This window comes from Lissotriton helveticus, chromosome 6, assembly GCF_964261635.1.
Source record: "Lissotriton helveticus chromosome 6, aLisHel1.1, whole genome shotgun sequence".
NCBI classification, from domain to species: Eukaryota; Metazoa; Chordata; class Amphibia; order Caudata; family Salamandridae; genus Lissotriton; species Lissotriton helveticus.
Window position 1 is genome coordinate 1,868,751,539 of NC_136067.1, and position 18,712 is coordinate 1,868,770,250.

The window sequence follows — 18,712 nt, forward strand, 5'->3', positions numbered from 1 at the left end:
TTTATCAATGGCAATGAAGCTAAATGTTAATTGTGAACTGTTGCATGTATTATTCTATCCACCAGGCGCCAGTAAAACATGGCTTCAAGACTATATGTGTAGCCTGACTGCTGCATCTTTTAAATCTGCAGGCAAACATGTTGCAGGATAGGAAGGAAACCTACTTTTAAATAAATAGTATGTCACCCTATGTAGGCCTTGAAGCCCACAAGGTGAGGTGCCTTCATTTTAAAAGTAGAAAATGTAAGAATTTACAGTTAGCTTGTTCCTACAACGACAAAACCACAAACGTTCTTCTCACTTTATAGGTGCTACGAGGAAAGCTACACTGCAATCAAAATGCTATTTCTGTAAATTTGGTTTATAAAAAGCTATATAGTACAGTCAACCACTGTTGACCAGCCAATACTTATTAAAAATTCACTTCAGTGTTGAAGCTGAAGTTTTGATAGACATAAGGAAAGGTGACTGTAAGAAAGCTATATTTTCCTGTCTGAAGCTCCAGTAGGCTAACTAGTAGTAGTAGGTGTGAAACTGCTTCCAAAGCAGAGACAGTGTCTTAGGTCTTTTGTCAGGGTGGCCTGGGTGTAAAGTATGCATCTATGTGTATCTAAGTGTATTGGGGAGGTTCAAGCAACTTCATTAACTTGAAATGGATGAAGGTAAGGCCTGCTCTTTCATAGTTTAGTACAAATTGAACCTTGGGGAGGAAGGGCCTTTTTATCTCAGGGTGCACTCCATTCTTCCTCATGCCATCCACTGTCTACTGGGCATAACTTTTGACCATAACATGGTCAATGTCTTGCACTCAACACAGACAGTGGATAACCCTTGGGCAACAATTGTTTTGATTCAGTTATTCTACACTGGCATTTTATTGTAGAATGCAAATTTTGAGATGTCTTATTTCTACTTTTTTGAAGCTGCGCACAACTTTCTAAAATCAAACATGAATTGACATATTTCCGGAGAACAAAAAGTGTCTATGCTCTCCATTTAAACATGGTTACATTGTATTAATCCTGATTGCCAAATTTAACTGGCCTGTTAGCTTCTAGTCAGTGCTAAAGTGCATGTGCTTCTTCCCTAAACATCTGTGTAATCGGTTTATACCTGATTGTCATACTCAATTTACTTGTAAGTCCCTTGTAAAGTGGTAACCATATACCCAGGGCCTGTAAGTTAAATGCTAGTAGTGGGGTTGCAGCACTGATTGTGACACCCACAGAAGTAGCCTTTCAAACTTGTCTCAGGATTACCACTGCAGTGCCTGTATGTACAGTTTAATGCCACTTCAACGTGGCATTCAAAACTGCTTGCCAAGCCTCAAACTGCCCTTTTATTACACATAAGGCCTAAGATAAGCCCTTGGGTAGGCCTAAGGCTACTATCTATGTAAAAGGTAGGCCATGTAGTTTTATGTTTTGCATGTCCTGGTAATTACAAACAGCCTATTTCGTTTTTCACTACTGTGAGGCCTACTCCTTTCATAGGTTAGCATTGGGAATTCCTTAATACACTATTAAGCTGTAATTCCTGATCAGAGAGAAGTAGCTTTTTTATCTTTCATGTGTTTAGAATGGTATTGATAATTCCTACTTACTAGTGAGGGTGGATTAACATTTTTTTTTTAGAAATGCCACTTTTAGAAAGTTTACATTTCTTGGCACTTACTGCTCTGTGTGCCTGACATTCTGTCTTCAACACATGTCTGGGATGGGTGACAGCTACACTCTGTGACTTCCCTCTAGACAGCCACAACACTGAAAGGATAGGTGTGTCTGAGTACCCATCTACATATATCTGTAGTCTGATGGCCTTGCCTGGGCAGGATGGAAGGGAGGGGTTAACACTTCACTTGAACAGGTAGGGTTCTGTACCCACACAAGGTCTGAATTACCCCACCATAGATAGCCAGGCAGACAGGATTGGGCTGAAAGCAGTACCTGTGCACTTCAGAGAGCTGCTTTGACGTCAACCCCCACATGACAGAGTAATCTTGGGTAGAAGTACTGGGTCTCTGACCCACTAAAATCAGACACTTCTCGATCTTGTAATGAACCTCTGTCAGAAGGACTGATGTGCTGCTTAAAGGACTCATCTTTGGAATGCAGACTTGAAAAGACCTGCTTCTCTATTGTGTTGTCCCGCAGCTGTCTAACTCTGTTGAAGGAGAGCTGGACTCTGCCTTCATTCCAAGTGATCTCCAAGGGCTTGCTGGCTAGCGTCCCGTTGCTTAAGAGTCAGGGAAATCAAAGTCCCTACTGCTTCTCCTGTGCCTGGCTCGCTGGAAGTAGCCCATATACTTGCAACACGGAATTTGATGCATCTCCTGTCTGTGTGGTTCAGAACCAGTGCATTGACCTGGTTGCGGGAATAAAATTGTTACAGTGCATCAGAACCATCGGTTTGCCTCTAGTGATCGATGCATCGGACAGCATATCACCGCCACTGCAGCTTGGTGAGATTAATGCATCCCCTCAACTGCTTGGGAGAATCTGGTGCATTGCTCAACACCTTTTGACTCCGACACCCGTCTTTGGAACTGATGCATCGCCTTCACTGCATGGAGAAGATTGACGCATCTTGTTGCTGGCAACTAGAAAAGGTACTTTGTTCACCGACGCATGCGTCGGTCCTGTAGTCGGCCGGCGCTCCATCGCAGTCAGCCCAAATTTTTACTTTTCGCCATTTTATTGCGACCTAAAATAGCCTTTTTAGAGCTACTTGCTTCTAAGCGCTTTATTGCATTTATTCAATTAAAATTAAATATCTCAGCTTCTATACATTGGATTTTTGTCATGTTGGTCTTGTTTTATTTATAATTTAATAATCTACTTTTATTAACCTGTATGGAGTCTTTTTTTAGGTGTATTCACTGTGATACTGTGTAAGTGTGTTGCAAAAATACTTTTTACACTGCCTCTTTGCCTGACTGCCCTGTGCCAAGCTACCAGACGGTGAGCACAGGATATCTTTTAGTGTGTATGTAGCCTACCCTGGCTAGGATTGTGGCTTCTGCTTGAACGGGGTGAATACCTTTGTCAACCAGAAACAAACCAAATTTTTAACAGCCATCCACTACAGGTACACTGCAAATATGGCTCCAGGCCTACTCCATGTAGCCTGACTGCTGCAGTGTAAACCCAGCAGTGAAACAATTCAAAATAAAGCTTTTTGACAGGTAAAGATCTCCCTTTAAAATATTATTAAGTCACCTCATATAGGCTTTTTAGCCCACAAGTCAGGGATCATGGCATTTAAAAGTGGGACTGGTAGAAATGAATACTATTATGTCCCTACAGCGACACGGCGCTAAAAGCCAGTCAGTCAGTCATTGAGGCTTTATTTCGATAAACATATCTTTAAAAGCATTACATAGTACAACAACTTAAAAACCACAACATATACAATGTTTCAACAGGTCAATTTAAAATAATGTGTATATGATAAAAAATACATTAAAAAGGTCTAGATGAAATGACCATAATTAAACAATTTCATTAAGCCTTTTAGATCTGATCGACCATGCCCATCTTAAGAATTTTGATAAACCACACACATACAAGGGCCGGGGGTCAGACATCAAAATTCGCAATGCCACGATATGGTGTCTGCTGCCTAAGTCGCTACATAATGGTTTTAACCATCTAGTTCTCAGGGATTTGTATGCCGGGCATTCAAATAAAAGGTGGGCAACAGACTCCACCCTAAACGTACAAAATGTACAAAACGGTGAGGTTTGAAACATAATTTTGCAGCGAGCAGTCAATTCACCCACTGGAAGCATGCCTACCCCAAACCTAAAGTACAGAGCCCGGTCTGTGGGTTTTAAAATCATGTCAAGATAGGGTTCCCGCAGAGGCACGTCCTTAATCCTAAGAAACTCAGCGCTTGCTCTACTTTGTTTGGGGTCTGAACTTTTTATGCTGGATACCCAACTCCAATAAATGTTCTTAAGGACAGCTTTGGGGGGAGCAGATCTGGATACCCAAGCATCCCGAGCCCCAATTCTCCAAGTAAGAATTTAACGTCTCTAAGCCACCTAATTGTGGACCATCCAGGCATCATCAATACTTCCCGCAACCTATCCGCATAGTTGGCTAGTTCAGGGACTCAGTAGTTAATCAAAAGGAGGGATAAGGGATCTGAATCTCCGTTTCATTCCCCGTAGTAAATTATAGACTCATCACTAGTTCAGGGACTCTCCATATGCGGGCCCAAAGTAGTAGCGGACGGAGTTGAGCCTGGTCTTTGATTGAACGGCACCCCATATCAATTAATAAGGGTAGCGTTGGGGTACTCTGAGGGAGGGCCATCAAATCCTTCAGGAGTTTATTCTCGGATCCAGACAGCTGATCTATATTAATGTTTCCCCAGAGTTCTGCCCCATAAAGGGCAGCGCTAACTCCTCTTGCCTTATATATATCTATCACAGGGGCAATAGGTTTAAACGAGGAAGAGCGCTGCTCCTTAAGTAGAACCCCCACTACCCTTTTGTGGCTTAACAACATCTTCTGGAGGTGAAGGTTCCACTGCATGGTGTCAGATAAGCGGATGCCTAAATAATCAAATTCCGCCACCCTTTCCAAGGGCACACGATTCAGGACAGTTGGACGTCCAGGTCTTTTGGGGGGGTTCATCACCAGATATTTTGTTTTGTCAGTATTAATTATAAGCCCCCTACAGGTGCAGAACGACTGAAAACTATCCAGAAGACTCTGCAAACCCATAGGGGACTTAGAGATGAGGAGGGTATCATCAGCGAATAGGAGAATTGGTATTTGCTTGCCCGCCAGGGAAGGTGCGTCAGCAGGATATTTTAGAAGATGCTCCACCACTCCATTCACATAAAGTGAAAACAGAGTGGGGGCAAGGACGCATCCCTGGCGGACACCCCTATTCACTTGAATTCTAGCAGTCTTCTGGCCCTGGGTACCCCACCTCACCAGAGCAAAATTTCCAGTATGGAGCCTAACCAATAAAGACAAGATATATGTGGGCATCCTCATTTCAGATAAAACCCCCCACAGACAGTCCAGCGGCACCAGGTCAAAGGCAGTCTTTAGGTCGATAAAGGCGAGATAAAGACTGCCTTTGCCTAGAACAACCACCTTCCAATATATGAGCAGTAATCTAAATGCCTGCTCGATGGTCCCTGTACCCGTCCTAATTCCTGCTTGATAGTTCGAAAGGATTTTATTATCATCAGCCCACTGCAGGACTCTCCCAAGAACCACCTTTCCTACAACCTTCTGTGTAGAATCAATTAAGCTTATAGGGCGGTAGTTGGCAGTGTCGTCCCGGCACCCCTTTTTGAAAATCGGGACAACCTCTGCCCCCCTCCATGAATCTGGGATTGCTGCACCATTTTGAATAGCATTGAGCAAGGATGAAATAAGCCTCCCCCATTCTCTGCAATTGAGGCGGAGCAGATCCCCCGGTATCCCGTCAGGGCCTGCTGCTTTGTTCGGCACTAATGATTTTATCACATTTTTCCACTTCCTTAACTGTAAAGGGATGAGCTTCGCTCTCCCCAGTGGGGCCCATTAGAGATGGTATAATCAGCCCCTGTCTGTCATCCAGGTGGGTGGTATAAAGAAGAGAAAAATTATCAAACCACGTTTGGCCAATAATATTACATGTTATGAGGGAGCTGTCAGCCCTATTCCTAGCCCTTACTAAATTCCAGAAACTTCTAGAATCCCTCCCCGCACTAGCTTCCTTTAGGTCGCACCAGAACTGGTCCTCCCAATCTTTCCTGGCTTCGCTAATGGAGAGCTTATAATCCTTCCTGGCAACCCGGATCAACTCAGGGCCCTTGAGTTTAACTGCTTTCAAGAGTGCAGATTTCATCTGCCGACATTTTTTGGAATACCAACCCGGATTGCCCTTAGGTCTCTGGTGCTCCCTTACATGGGGACCCCTACTGTGTGTTATAAATAGGTTCCCGAGGGCACTAATAGTATCACAAAAAAGCTATTCTCACTGTTGGAGGCCCTAGCTGTCCTGTGTAGTAAATCTGACTTCCTATTAAAATACTAATATTATATCTAGGGAATGGGACCAGCTAGACAAATAATTTAACACCGGTTTTAATAGTTAGTAAAAATGCAGGACAATGGTGAATCAGAATTTGAAGGAAAATAAATTAGGAAAAGTTATCTTTTCCCTTCTTGAAGTTCATTGTGGTTAATTTGCATTACTTCCCCTGAAACTCACAGCCTGTGCTCAGATCAGAAACAGGTGTGAAAGAGGCATGAAATTCTTTCCAGAACCATACTATAGGTTGACCTGAATGAGCAAAGATGATAGAATATGTAGCTAATAGAATATGTAAGGTGGAAACTGTAGGCATTCTGCTGACACACTGTGTCAAATCCTGCATGGCAGATCTGTTGCGCTACATGTAGCACTTTGGTGCACTTGAAAGGGAGAGAACAGGATGCTTGGACAATTCTTACCGATTTGAAGTATGATTACTGGAGGACAGTCACTTCAGTTCAAAACTCTTTATTTCTGCCACCAGGGCCATAAAAGAACAGTTCATCCCACAGCAGAATAGACAGTAAGACAAAATTAAAAAAATCTGTTTTCCTAAAATCATATGAAATATATATCTATATACAATTGTGCACAGATATATACATAAATAAGACATATAATAAAAAATAGGGTATTACAAAAGATAACCCTGCTAGGGCACATATAAGACAAACTAAGAGTTGGATCGATAGACGGGTATTCGACCTAGGGCTTTCTTACCTAGCACCCACATTGCACCCAAACATTTTGCAACAGAGATGACCAGTAGTATGGAAGAATCTGAGTACTCACCTTTCAGTATTTTGTACCCTAATATTCTGTCCTTGATATTCTTGTTCCACAAAATTCTGTCGGTTGATATTCAGTAGCACAATCCTACTAGACTTCTGTCTCTGGGTTTGCAGTTGGAGCTGTGCCTCCTTTAAACTCGATTTTAGTCTTAAATGTGAAAGTTCCCAAGTGATTACCATATTGCATTCCCCTACACTCCAGCAATTCTCTGAGACCAAATTTTGGGTGGCATTTACCATATTGAAAATATCCAACACATGGCATTTTGGGCCTGTTTGAATTAAGGCAGCAGGAACTGCTGAAAAAGAGGGTAGGGTTGTCCCAGGGAACTTTGACCCCATTGATTAGGAAGTGCCCTTGAGTCACCCCCATCCACTAGCGGGTGTCAGGTATAAATGTGGCACCGCAAAGACACTTGGGCAGAACCCTTTCTGGACCTTTGAAAGAACAGAAGACCTGATGTATGTGCCCTAGGAGGAGCCATGAAGGTCTGGACCTGCTCCACCCAACACCCAGGGAAAAGAAATGGACTTGCTGCAGGGCTACTAGAAACAACAAGCTGCAAGAGACCTTTTCCCTGGAGTGCCCGCTGACCAGGAGCAACTGGAAACTGACAGGACCTTAATGATGGCCTCCGCTGAAGTGTGTCCTTGCCCCTAAATGCTGCTGTGAGTTCCTGAGAGTCTTAGGATTGACCCTGAGGAGCTATTCCAGACCACCTGAAAAGTTAGGACTGAAGAGACTAAATCGGAAAGTAAAATCTGTAACCTGAACAAAATTTGGTGGTGACCTGTGCTCCATTGCAATCAGTGTGAAATAGCTCATAGTCCCTGTCGGGAAATAGCTTTTACAATGTGGTTTTAACCACATTGTACCTTTACCACGGGTTCTCCACCCACAAATACATTGTTTATATATATAAATATATATATACAAACAATTATTTGTAAAAGCATACATCGTAAAAGCATATGCGTTCCAAAAAAATGCGGGGTATACAGAGTATTTCCCTGCATTGTTCCGTCATACAACCGCCCCTCTCTACTGCGATCATCGACTCTCAGTGTCCCAAAGTGCTTTTTGAAGCTATTTCTACCTCAAATTTCAATATGTCATATATCTGGATCCCTTTATTGTATTTTAAAATGTTGGTGGTATTTCGTTCATTACATTTTACTCTATTTTTGTAATTTGGTTTGGGGTTTTTAATGCTTGATGTTTTACTTTATTCCTGTTTTGGCACTACATAAATGCTATGCACATTGCTTTAAGTTGAGCTTGTCTGCCCTGTGCCATAGCTACGAGGGGTTTTGAATCAGGTTAGTTTAATGAATTTAAGGGTTCATCCTTGCAAGAGTTGTGGTTATCCCTGGAGGCAGGTAGTCGCCCACCCCAAATAATAATCCAATTTCTGACTCTAAGCATATTGTAATGTGATCAAAAACTATGCTTTACAAAAGACTCCAAACACTCCTCAGGTTGGTGGCACTAGGATGGCTTCTGGATAAGCTGTGAGTCTCCTGTGCTGTGCTTCCCAATATTCCCAGAATTTCAGTGCTGAGAGAGGTTGGGAGTTGCTTGTTTACTGTTTGACAATACCTATGTTGTTCCAACCGAATGTTATCCAGGCTTTGTCTACTCAGTCCTGTATGGAGTGCAACTTGCTGCCACTGATATTGCCTGTGTCTGCGTGTCCTCACCAGGAGGATATGAAGTTTTACTTGAGCAAAACTTCAGTTTGTGGCAGAATAACAGTGCTGCTGAAGCATTGTTTGGTATTGTTGATTTTGGGAATCATTGTTCATATGTATGCACTTGCTCATTGTATATTGTTCTTTCCAGTTTTCTGTCTGATTTATCTTTATTGACCAGCAATGTAGGGATGTTACACCAAGGCCCTTCTAAAGCCAGTATAGTGCGGTATGTGGGGGCATTCTGAGAAGTGTTTAGGAGTGTATGATGGATCAATAATCAATGTGAATTTGTTAACTGTTAGTGATATATGAAAGTCAAAAAAGCGCATCTTCCAGCTCTCAGTTTATTTGTCTTGCAAAAGGTTGTATTTCTGCAGTAGTGGCTGGTAGGGGAACGGTGGCGGGAGCTAGAAAAAAAGAAGAAAAAAGAAGAAGACTTACCTGCTGCTCGCCGGTTTCCAGCTGCTGCTTCTCTTCGGACTTCTCTGTTTTCCTGGCAGGATGGAATCACACAGACTACCCTAGGCAATCATAATGCTGCTGTCACCAGCATGGGGCGGTGTCACAGCCTCGGCCTCCCACCGGCCATTACCAACTACAGAGGAAACGCAGTGGCGTCTGCCTGTCCACGAGTTTCGGTGCAGTCTCGCAAGCTCTTGAGTGCTATCTCTGCTGCTACTTATGTGTAAGAGAGCAGCGCATCTTGACGAGTGCCCACCGAGGGACAAGGAGAGAGTAAGGCGCCACAGGGGTCAAAGCCAGCATCAAAGCGTCCAGAGGCAACACTAGGGGTGCTTACTAGCAGAACCCGAAGTGCTGATGATGCTGGGAACTCCACTCCCCATGCTTATGCTTCCCATGTTGCGCTGAGGAAGACGCCGGCACTCGAAAACCTTCTCTTTTGAAAAAACTACAGAAATCCTGAATACTGAACATCAAAATTACCACGCAAACACAGTGTTCTAGTGGTACGAGGACATGGACATGGGATGCAATCCCGGAGATATGTAGAAGCTTCCGCCTTACAACGATTAGATGCACCACTGATGCCCCAGCACACAAGCTTCTGGGCATTTATTTTATTTATGGGCTTATTACGCGCCGGCATCACACCCGAAGGTGTATCTCCGCGCGGTGCTGTGAGGTGAACAGGTCGAGAGAACTCCTCCTAGAATAGTGCTGTCTTTAGGCATTTCCTGAAAGCTGAGTGACTCGGGCAATCTCTAAGGGAGAGAGGCATCCTTAACAACAGTCATTGACCCAAAGTCCGAGTCCTGAGGAAAACCCTAGAACTATTTGGGGGCTGAAACGCGTTGACATCTGGGTAAAGGCGAACACATTTTTTGGGGGGTATTGGATGGGAATCTGTTGAAAGAAAAGTCGTTCCCATTGAGCAGACGACCCCCGGCACAAACTGTGCAGCCCTGTGCCCCAAACACAGGCAGCATCGGTGGAATCGCTAAGGGTTCGCCTGTGATCTAAATATCAAATATGGACTGGTTCTTTGCAGGACATGTATAGGCCATTGATAATTGTATTGGCATTCATGTTTTCTCACATGTCTAACATTTATGTGTATTTGTTGTAATCTTGAATGTGTTCTGTTGATAAGTATGGCATACTAAATAAGGTGTTTTCTATCCCATGACATCAATGAATGTCTTTAATTCATATGTGCAAAAAATAAGTTACAAATGATGTGAAATAAATCACATGAACTTTAAATTGCTATCTAAGCTCATATATGAGTAATTTGGAATAACCTGTCCGTTCACTGTTTTTGTAATACAAAGTCACCAGCATGACAGCAGCATTGTGATTGGTCTGAGCAGCCTATTTTAGCTCTCAAAAATGGAGTGAGAGCCTGTGCATGTTCTCCACCCAGGCTGTGCAATACAGCTGGGTGGAGAACATGCTAAGTGCTCATAACAGTTTGGCTGGCACAAGACGGCCGGACAAACCGTCAGGCGCACTTATGGTGAACCAACCACTCCTCCTCCCTCTGGCGTCACACAAGCCCATCCCCACCATAACATGGCTCCAAGCTCCATACTAAAAATAAAATGATGATAACGTTCTGTTAGGAGGGCGACGCTCCCCCGCCTTAGCAAAGGAGCCGCAGCTGGATTTCTGTTACACAGATATCACCTTCATTATTGCTGGATGGTCTTGGAATTTTAGGTTTTCTGTGTAGTGCATAACATTTAAATTAATTACATTGAAAGAAATATTATTTATCTATCAAATGAATAGAACAAATAAAGACAATTAAAGAACTATGACACATCCCCCAAAGCCTAAAACATTTGTATGTCAGAGCAAATTAGAAGAAATGTAAGCAAAGACACAAAATCCCTCTCTTTCTTTCACAGAAATGTGCAAGACAACTGCTGTCTTCGACCATTATATATTGACTTTAAGAAGGACCTGGGGTGGAGATGGATACATGAACCGAAAGGATATCATGCAAACTTCTGTGCCGGAGCCTGTCCATACTTATGGAGTTCAGACACACAGCATAGCCGGGTAAGTTTTAATTACATATTTTACTGGAAAGCAAATGGGATCGTTGTAAAGTGGAAAAATGAAGGTCTGGTTTACAGGCTTTATTCACCTATTACTTGATGCGTTCAGTGTGATAGCCTGTGTCATGTTTACACCGGTTCAAAAAACAGAGATGCAGCCATCTTTCCCTTTTATTACTCGTTTAAATAATGGTGATAAATAAGCAAACTAAGGGACATATTATCAAGCAGGGCGTTAAAAATTATCGCTGTTTTAGCGGCAGAAAACTGCAGCTAAAGCGCCGATAATGGGCTTGATAATATGTCCTAGAGAATTCCAATAGAAACCCATGTTCTGGTGTGAACCTGGGCTTCTATTGGAATTCTCCAGGGCATATTATCAAGCCCATTATCGCCGCTTTAGCAGCAGTTTTCTGCCGCTAAAACTGCGATAATTTTAACGCCCTGCTTGATAATATGCCCCTAAGTGGCCTATGTGCTATGAGTTGCGGTGGTGCCTGTGAGGGGCTGCACAGTTTTGCCCTGGACCCACAGTCTGGTAAGTAAGTCAACATAATGCTTTGTGGCGCTATATGTTGCTTTGTGCCAAGTGACCCCTCCCAACTTGACTTCACTTTGCAAATCTTGCCCAGTGCATTAACGCTGAGACATTTTCAGGTGTGCCAGTGCTTATGACAATATAGACCAAGAGTTACACTCTGATTTGTGTTCTAATTTCACATAACACAATTTAACAATGTGATCCAGCTAAAATGGCACACTCTTCATTCCACAGGTTCCAATGGTGGTGAATCTCTCGCTATTCTCACGCTGACACTTTATACCCCAGTTGAGCTGTGCATCCATTTGTGAAGGCCCAGTGGGCCTTAGCATACTGCCCGTGGGTATGCCTGTGTGAGTTAATTGTGCTTGTGTGAGTGAAAGTAAGGTGAGTGCTGTCTGTGAGAGCACAGGGTGAATTGTGCCTGTGTGAGAACAGAGTGAGCTGTGCCCGTGTGAGAGCAGAGTGAGATCTCTGTGTGACTGGTATGCCTGTGTGAGTGCAAGATGAGTAGTGCCTGTCTGAGTACACGGTGCATAATGTGCATGTGTAAGTGCAAGATGAGTTGTGTGCATGTGTGAGTAAAGGGGAATGTCTGCATTAGTGCAGACAAGGTGTGTGCCTGTGTGAGTGTAGGGTGAGCAGTGTGCCCGAGCGCAGGTTTTTAGTGTGTACTATGAGTGCAGATTGAGGGGTCTGACTTTATGAGTGCATGATGAGCAGTGTGCACGAATGCTGTTTTCCAATGTTTATTATGAGTGCAGAATTACATGTGTGCCTGAGTGAGTGCAGGGTGAGAGGCTTGCCTCTGTGAGTGCAGTGTGAGAGGTGCGCGTGTCTGAATGCCGGGTCAGTGTTGTACTTGTATGAGTGCAGAATGCGCCACAATAACGTCAGACCTCTTAGCGTTGCCAGCGTTTGCTCTGTATGTATGTTTTACTCCATGCACATTGTGATTGACCAGTAAAAATCCAGGCCTGATTCACAAAGTTTTTCTATGTGTCGGTGTGTCTTACTCCACCTTAATAACCAGGCTTCTTTCACCAAGCATTTTCTATGAGTAGACAGTTTTACCCCAGGCTTAGATGTGACACATTCCTGAATTTCCAGGGCTGAGTCATGCTTCCTCACAGTTTTTTTGAGTCAGCACCTCTTACTCCTGGAAGCTGCAGGGGCAGCTCATTCTGTCAGGAGTATGACACAGCTAGTCATGGAAGAAGCTCTGTGAACAGGGATCAATGAACCAGGCCCTTGGCTGAAGCCCTGTACAGAGGTTCCTTGATCAGTGTTCCACTGGTATCAAGTCACCGCCCAAAGAAAAGAGAAAACATTGGGCTAGCTGGCACACGGGCGCTCTGTGAGATCTTTGGACCAGGGCATGTTTTCAAGGCCAGAGGAAGAATACCGGCCATGGTAACAAATATGCGGTTTGCTTGTTTATCCCCCGAGCCCGCAGGGGCCTGATGAAGCAGCTAGTGTTGCTCTGCTGAACAGATCTTCTGTCTCAGCCGAAAACATTCCTCTAAATCTCTAGGAAACTGCCATTTCGTGTTTAACTAATACATTAATGGCGACCTCGAAAAATAGTTTTATATCACCAGAGTGGTACAGCCTACCCCCCTCCCCTGCCACAGCCCCTTTGGCTCAGAAACAGCCTATAACTTCCATGCAGCCTCATCCTGTCTCTTTGTGCACACAATGAAAAGGCCAGCCCCTTTGGTGATGCTCTAGCAGGCATCATTGCAAACAATTTTAGGCCAGAGGGGGTAGCACTGTACTCCATGCGTGATTGCCCTGCGTTTCTATTCATGGACCCAAAGTGGGTGGGAACACCCCTGGCTTCTATTCTGTGAAAATATTTCGTTCACTTAGCAACGGGCATGGACGCCGGAGCTATTCTTCCCCCAGACTTAGTCAAATGCCACCTTGCTCTTCGAACGGGACCCTTTCTTCTCCACAGCCCAGGGCTTTAGGAAGCAAATTACTTGCTTCTATTGGATTCAGTTTAGGTCAAAATGCCCATGGCCTTCTGGAAATGAGCGCCTACTTCAGACATGCATGATGCTGATGCAATGTGAGACACACTTTAAAGTAATCATAAGAATAAGAGAACACATAGAACTTAATACACCTCATCCATAAATAAAAACAATAATTAACTAACTAACCAACTAACTAAATAAAGAAATACTTTCATGAAGTTGACGAAAACATAAGGATGGGTTTCTTGAGTACCTGCCTGTGTGGTGTCAGCAGATGCAATGTATTTTCTGCATTGAAAACGTTCTTGTCCCAACAAGATAAAAGTTAATTTAACTACAATGTCAAAGCTTGTTTGCTACATTGACCTTTTCTCTTTTTTTTTAAACTTATATTCTCTTATTAGGTACTCGGTTTGTACAACACCATCAACCCAGAAGCGTCGGCCTCACCCTGCTGCGTGTCTCAAGATTTAGACTCCCTCACCATCTTGTATTACATTGGCAAAGCACCCAAAATCGAACATCTTTCCAATATGATTGTAAAGTCCTGCAAGTGCAGCTAAGATACCACAGCAGCAATGCGTGTTCAATGAAGACCTTAAAACATGAAAGAATGAAATGCCTAATTTTATCAGTGTTCAATTTTAAAACAAAAACTGAAAAACGGTACTGTGTATGTAAAAAGTTTGATTAAAGTTAAAAAAGCTGTCATCAGAAGAAAATGTTGAAGGCTTTATCCTGCGTTTCACCTACTTTGATAGGGAGATAGGTAAGAAGTAAAACCTTTGAAAAATTAAACACTGGAAGAATTTGTTAGTGTTATTATGTGAAAGGAAAAACAGGAAAATCCCATTAAGTGGACTTGCTGTAACTGTCTCGTGCCTTACTTGATCTCAGTACGTTTTCGCGCAATAGGCACCCTACCCATTCCTTTTAGTTGTAGATCAAAGATGCATTATTTATTTGTGTATAACTATATAAAAAATGAACTTTTGAGGAAATGAAATGTGGACGACATGAAGACCAAATAAACTGCCAGAAACAAGTTCTTTGGTAGTCCTAATGCAACTATTGAACTCCAAAGAGATTTTTTTTTTAGTTTGGGGAACTATAATTCTTCACTTAATTTTTTTAAATGTCTGCCTCGTAAGTAGTTTTGTGTATTTTTAATAAGCTTCTTTAAGAATGCCCCATTTCTATGCAGGATTATCTTTTATGATATAGTGTACACATTCTGAAGCATCATTAAAACCCCAGTGGCAGACTATTACACATAAATGGTGAAAATGGCAGTGTAAACAAGTGAAGTGTGTACATGCATTGGTCTTATCAAAAGACAGTGCAATGATGCTATATAGCTACGCTGTGGGATTTTGTTCAGGTATATGTAATTGTACCTCTAGTGTCACGACAGGTGGGTAGCAGAGCCAGCTTAATTGGAAACCAACTTGTAGTTCACAATTTACAAACTATCAACAATAAGTACGTTGTGTAAAATGTGTATATTTTCACCCTATTTTTGTATTTTGTAATTTTGTCAAATACGATAACTTTTCATTTATATCAGGGGCTCTTTCGATCTCTCAGAAAAAAATGTGTTTCCCTCTAGCTGGCCAGTATGAGTAGAGTCCTATACATTGACTTGCACTACAAACATGTTTTATAATTGCTGTACATGTGCTTTTTTGTTCTTCATTATGCCATAAGCTACCTGACTGTTTTTCATGATATAGTATGTTGTTATTTTTGCATCCACACTTGTAAAATTGAATTGCAAAACAATTTTTACGATTATATTTTCAAAACCCTTTATTTCATTTAAAGTCAAGTAACTGTTCCTGCAATTCTTTGAGCAGGAACTTTGACACCGTGAAGTAAGATTACAGTGGACAGCTACTAGAAAGGCTCAGGATAGCTGACCAATATCATGGATTCATGTTCAAAATCGTCCGTATCAACAAGTGATTTGTACAGAAGGAGTGATTGTGAAAGGAGTATTTCCACTTACATCAAAGTGTTTCCCCTTTCATCTTTTGTGAAGAAATCCCTATAGTAAATCACAGATTAAGTAATTAGGTTGACCATTCAATGAATCTTCCTCAGACAATACATTTATGATTGTACCAAGAACCCACCATCAACACTTTTTTCTTTTTAAATGGGTGTCTCTCTGAAGATCCTCAGATGAACAGCAATACCGGTTTTAATGGAATTGTTGATCCATTAATGAGTGTGCCACATAAATGTGGGCCTTATGAAATTAATATGTGATTTGCTGTAGTGTTCCTTCTTTATCGGCTCTTGTGTACTGGAATGAATACCAGCAGTCCTCTTTCAAATGAAGTCGAAATTGTTTTGCTACTTTTGTACATTATAAAGTATTTTTTGTGTTGTCATTGGATCCCCCATTGAATATATTCAAATGATAAGCAATACGATGAAAAAGCCTAACTAAAAATACCCAGCATATTTTTGGCTTCTGTTTTCTCTTTAAAAATAACTATTGAAAATGCTTCAACAGCTGCATTGCCTTTTAGGGAAATGTCTGAATGTGTTGAAACCCCAAATTATTAAGATTAGGAGTACATACAGGGTTTCTATTGTAAAGCTGCAGTACACCATACTTTACCAGAATCTAGCACATTGGAATGCCCAGGTATTTTTGGCTGTCAAATTGCACTTGCCGAAAGAGGGTATGACAGCTGACCTGCATCCCAACTCCATTGGTTTTAATGTGAGTGTTTTCCTGGTGTAGCTAATGACATTACATAACTATTCTTGGCACTTTGGAGGATAAAGAAAACTTTGAGTATACATCTTCTACAAATCTTTTGCTCTGGAAAGCACAGGGGAAAGACAGAACGTAAAAATGGCCATTGTATTTTTAGTGACTGATCACTCTGTATTTAACACAATGTATGTTTTTGTGGTGCTCTAGTGGTAAATAAATTATTTCAATTATTCTATGAAATTCTGTTTCTTTTATTGAACACTGCTTTACTTTAGTAGAGCAAACTGTTCGGATAGTATTTTCGGACATTCAGAAAGTCTCTAAAGTAAAGAACATTTCTAATGATAGAATGACAAATTTCATGCACCATAATACCGGTCCAAATTGTGGTTTGGGTAACTCCAATCTAAAATCCTTAATTTTATGCTTTTACTTTGAGCTCATGAAATCCTACCATGCAGCATACATGTTTACTTTTACATATTAATTATGTGTCACTGGATTTTAGTATTTTGCTATCTGCATGTTGACTGCTACTGTGGCTCGGGGTTTATTCTTTATGTCGAGATTTGGTACAAAAGGGGGTGGTGATGGACAGAGCATCTGAACCAATCAAACACTCACACCCAGTCAACAGATCTGGGTTTGATCCATCACTGTTCTTTAACCCACTCTGTCACCCCAGTTCAGACATGGCCATATGCAAATCAGTCTGACCCTGTGCCTCATGGGAACAGTCCAGCCCGAACTGCCAAGCCATGCCTTCCCTGGACCAGATTTAAACTTTCTAGGACCGGTTTCTGGCATTACAGCCGTCTTCAGCCAGGCTTGCTTGAATCCAGTGGCAAAGTGAGCAAGGGACTCACGTCTGAGCATACCCTGCCAAACTTATGGCGAACAAAGCGGTACAAAAGGGGGTGGTCATGGACAGAGCATCTGAACCAATCAAACACTCACACCCAGTCAACAGATCTGGGTTTGATCCATCACCGTTCTTTAGCCCACTCTGTCACCCCAGTTCAGACATGGCCATATGCAAATCAGTCTGACCCTGTGCCTCATTGGAACAGTCCAGCCCGAACTGCCAAGCCATGCCTTCCCTGGACGGATTCAAACTTCCTAGGACCAGTTTCTGGCATTACAGCTGTCTTCAGCCAGGCTTGCTTGAATCCAGTGGCAGTTTGGGCTGGACTGTTCCCATGAGGCACAGGGTCAGACTGATTTGCATATGGCCATGTCTGAACTGGGGTGGCAGAGTGGGCTAAAGAACGGTGATGGATTAAACCCAGATCTGTTGACTGGGTGTGAGTGTTTGATTGGTTCAGATGCTCTGTCCATCACCACCCCCTTTTGTACCGAGATTTATAGATTGACACATAATAGCTAAGTTCAAGACAGTCCTTTGGTTGTATTTCAAAACATCAGGTACCACAATGAATGTGATCAAAATATTACCTACTCTTTCATTGTGAGTATTGTAAATTAAAATATATGTAGTTAAGTATCAATTGACCTTTCTTAACTTCACATCTATGTCTTTTGAAGATATGTTTCAATATTGTTGTAGTCAATATTTTTCGTATGTATTTTGACAGGTCAATATTAAAATCTCAATATTTTGGTAGAAAAACCCTGATCTCTAATTAGTACATTTTTTGTATGTGGCACAAAGATAAAGAATACCTTTGCAGCTAATTCACCATCGCTTATTGGCTCAACATATTGTCTGACTCCCATGGAGAAAAAGAAGAGAAAAAGTGAATTTGCATTAAGGAATCCATTCCTTTGTACAAAAACAAAATGCATACCAACAAGAAAATAACTTGTTTTTCCAAGTAATCCACAAAGAAACATTTGCCAGGTACAGCTTTCCATTTGGATTCCTTTAGGAGACTGTGATGTACATTTAAACATCCAAGTGTGGCTTTACTACTTTTTTCATGACAATGCTGTATATATTTAAAAAAAAATCTTTTCAGCTGATATGAAGAGTAAATACCTACAAGAAACTGCAAATAATATACATGTTGCCTTATTGTGGTCACTCTTACTTTATAACTAAGGAGCTCATCTTAGGCAGAATAGGAAATAACACCATATGACAAACTGAGTAAGTGGGAAAACAGGTTTTACATTTACACTTTGAAAATAATTTTGAATGAGATGAGAAACTGGGTTCAGTTGAGGAATCTTAATATATCATCCACCTCTGCTATAATCAGTCGGCACCAAAATGATTGTAAAATCAGATTCGTTCTTCTCTATATTATTTAATATTGCCATTAAGCCTTGTCACATGCATGTCATATACCTTATGCCCATCAATCTAAAAGGTTTATTGAATGGCATGCCTTTATTCCCCTGTTTAATGCAGCAGAAGTGCATTTCATTCCTTGTCCAAG

General features: G+C 41.8%; 1 protein-coding gene across 1 annotated transcript in view; it reads left to right on the plus strand.

The window, feature by feature from the left end:
* The window catches only part of TGFB2 (transforming growth factor beta 2), a 404,063-nt gene extending 387,521 nt beyond the window's left edge, over window positions 1–16,542 (plus strand). The window contains exons 6-7 of the mRNA XM_078649791.1: window positions 10,904–11,057; window positions 13,984–16,542. Coding sequence (XP_078505917.1) covers window positions 10,904–11,057; window positions 13,984–14,142 — 313 coding nt within the window. The 3' untranslated portion in view covers window positions 14,143–16,542. The remainder of the gene's footprint in view (window positions 1–10,903; window positions 11,058–13,983) is intronic.
* Window positions 16,543–18,712: the final 2,170 nt, after the last annotated feature.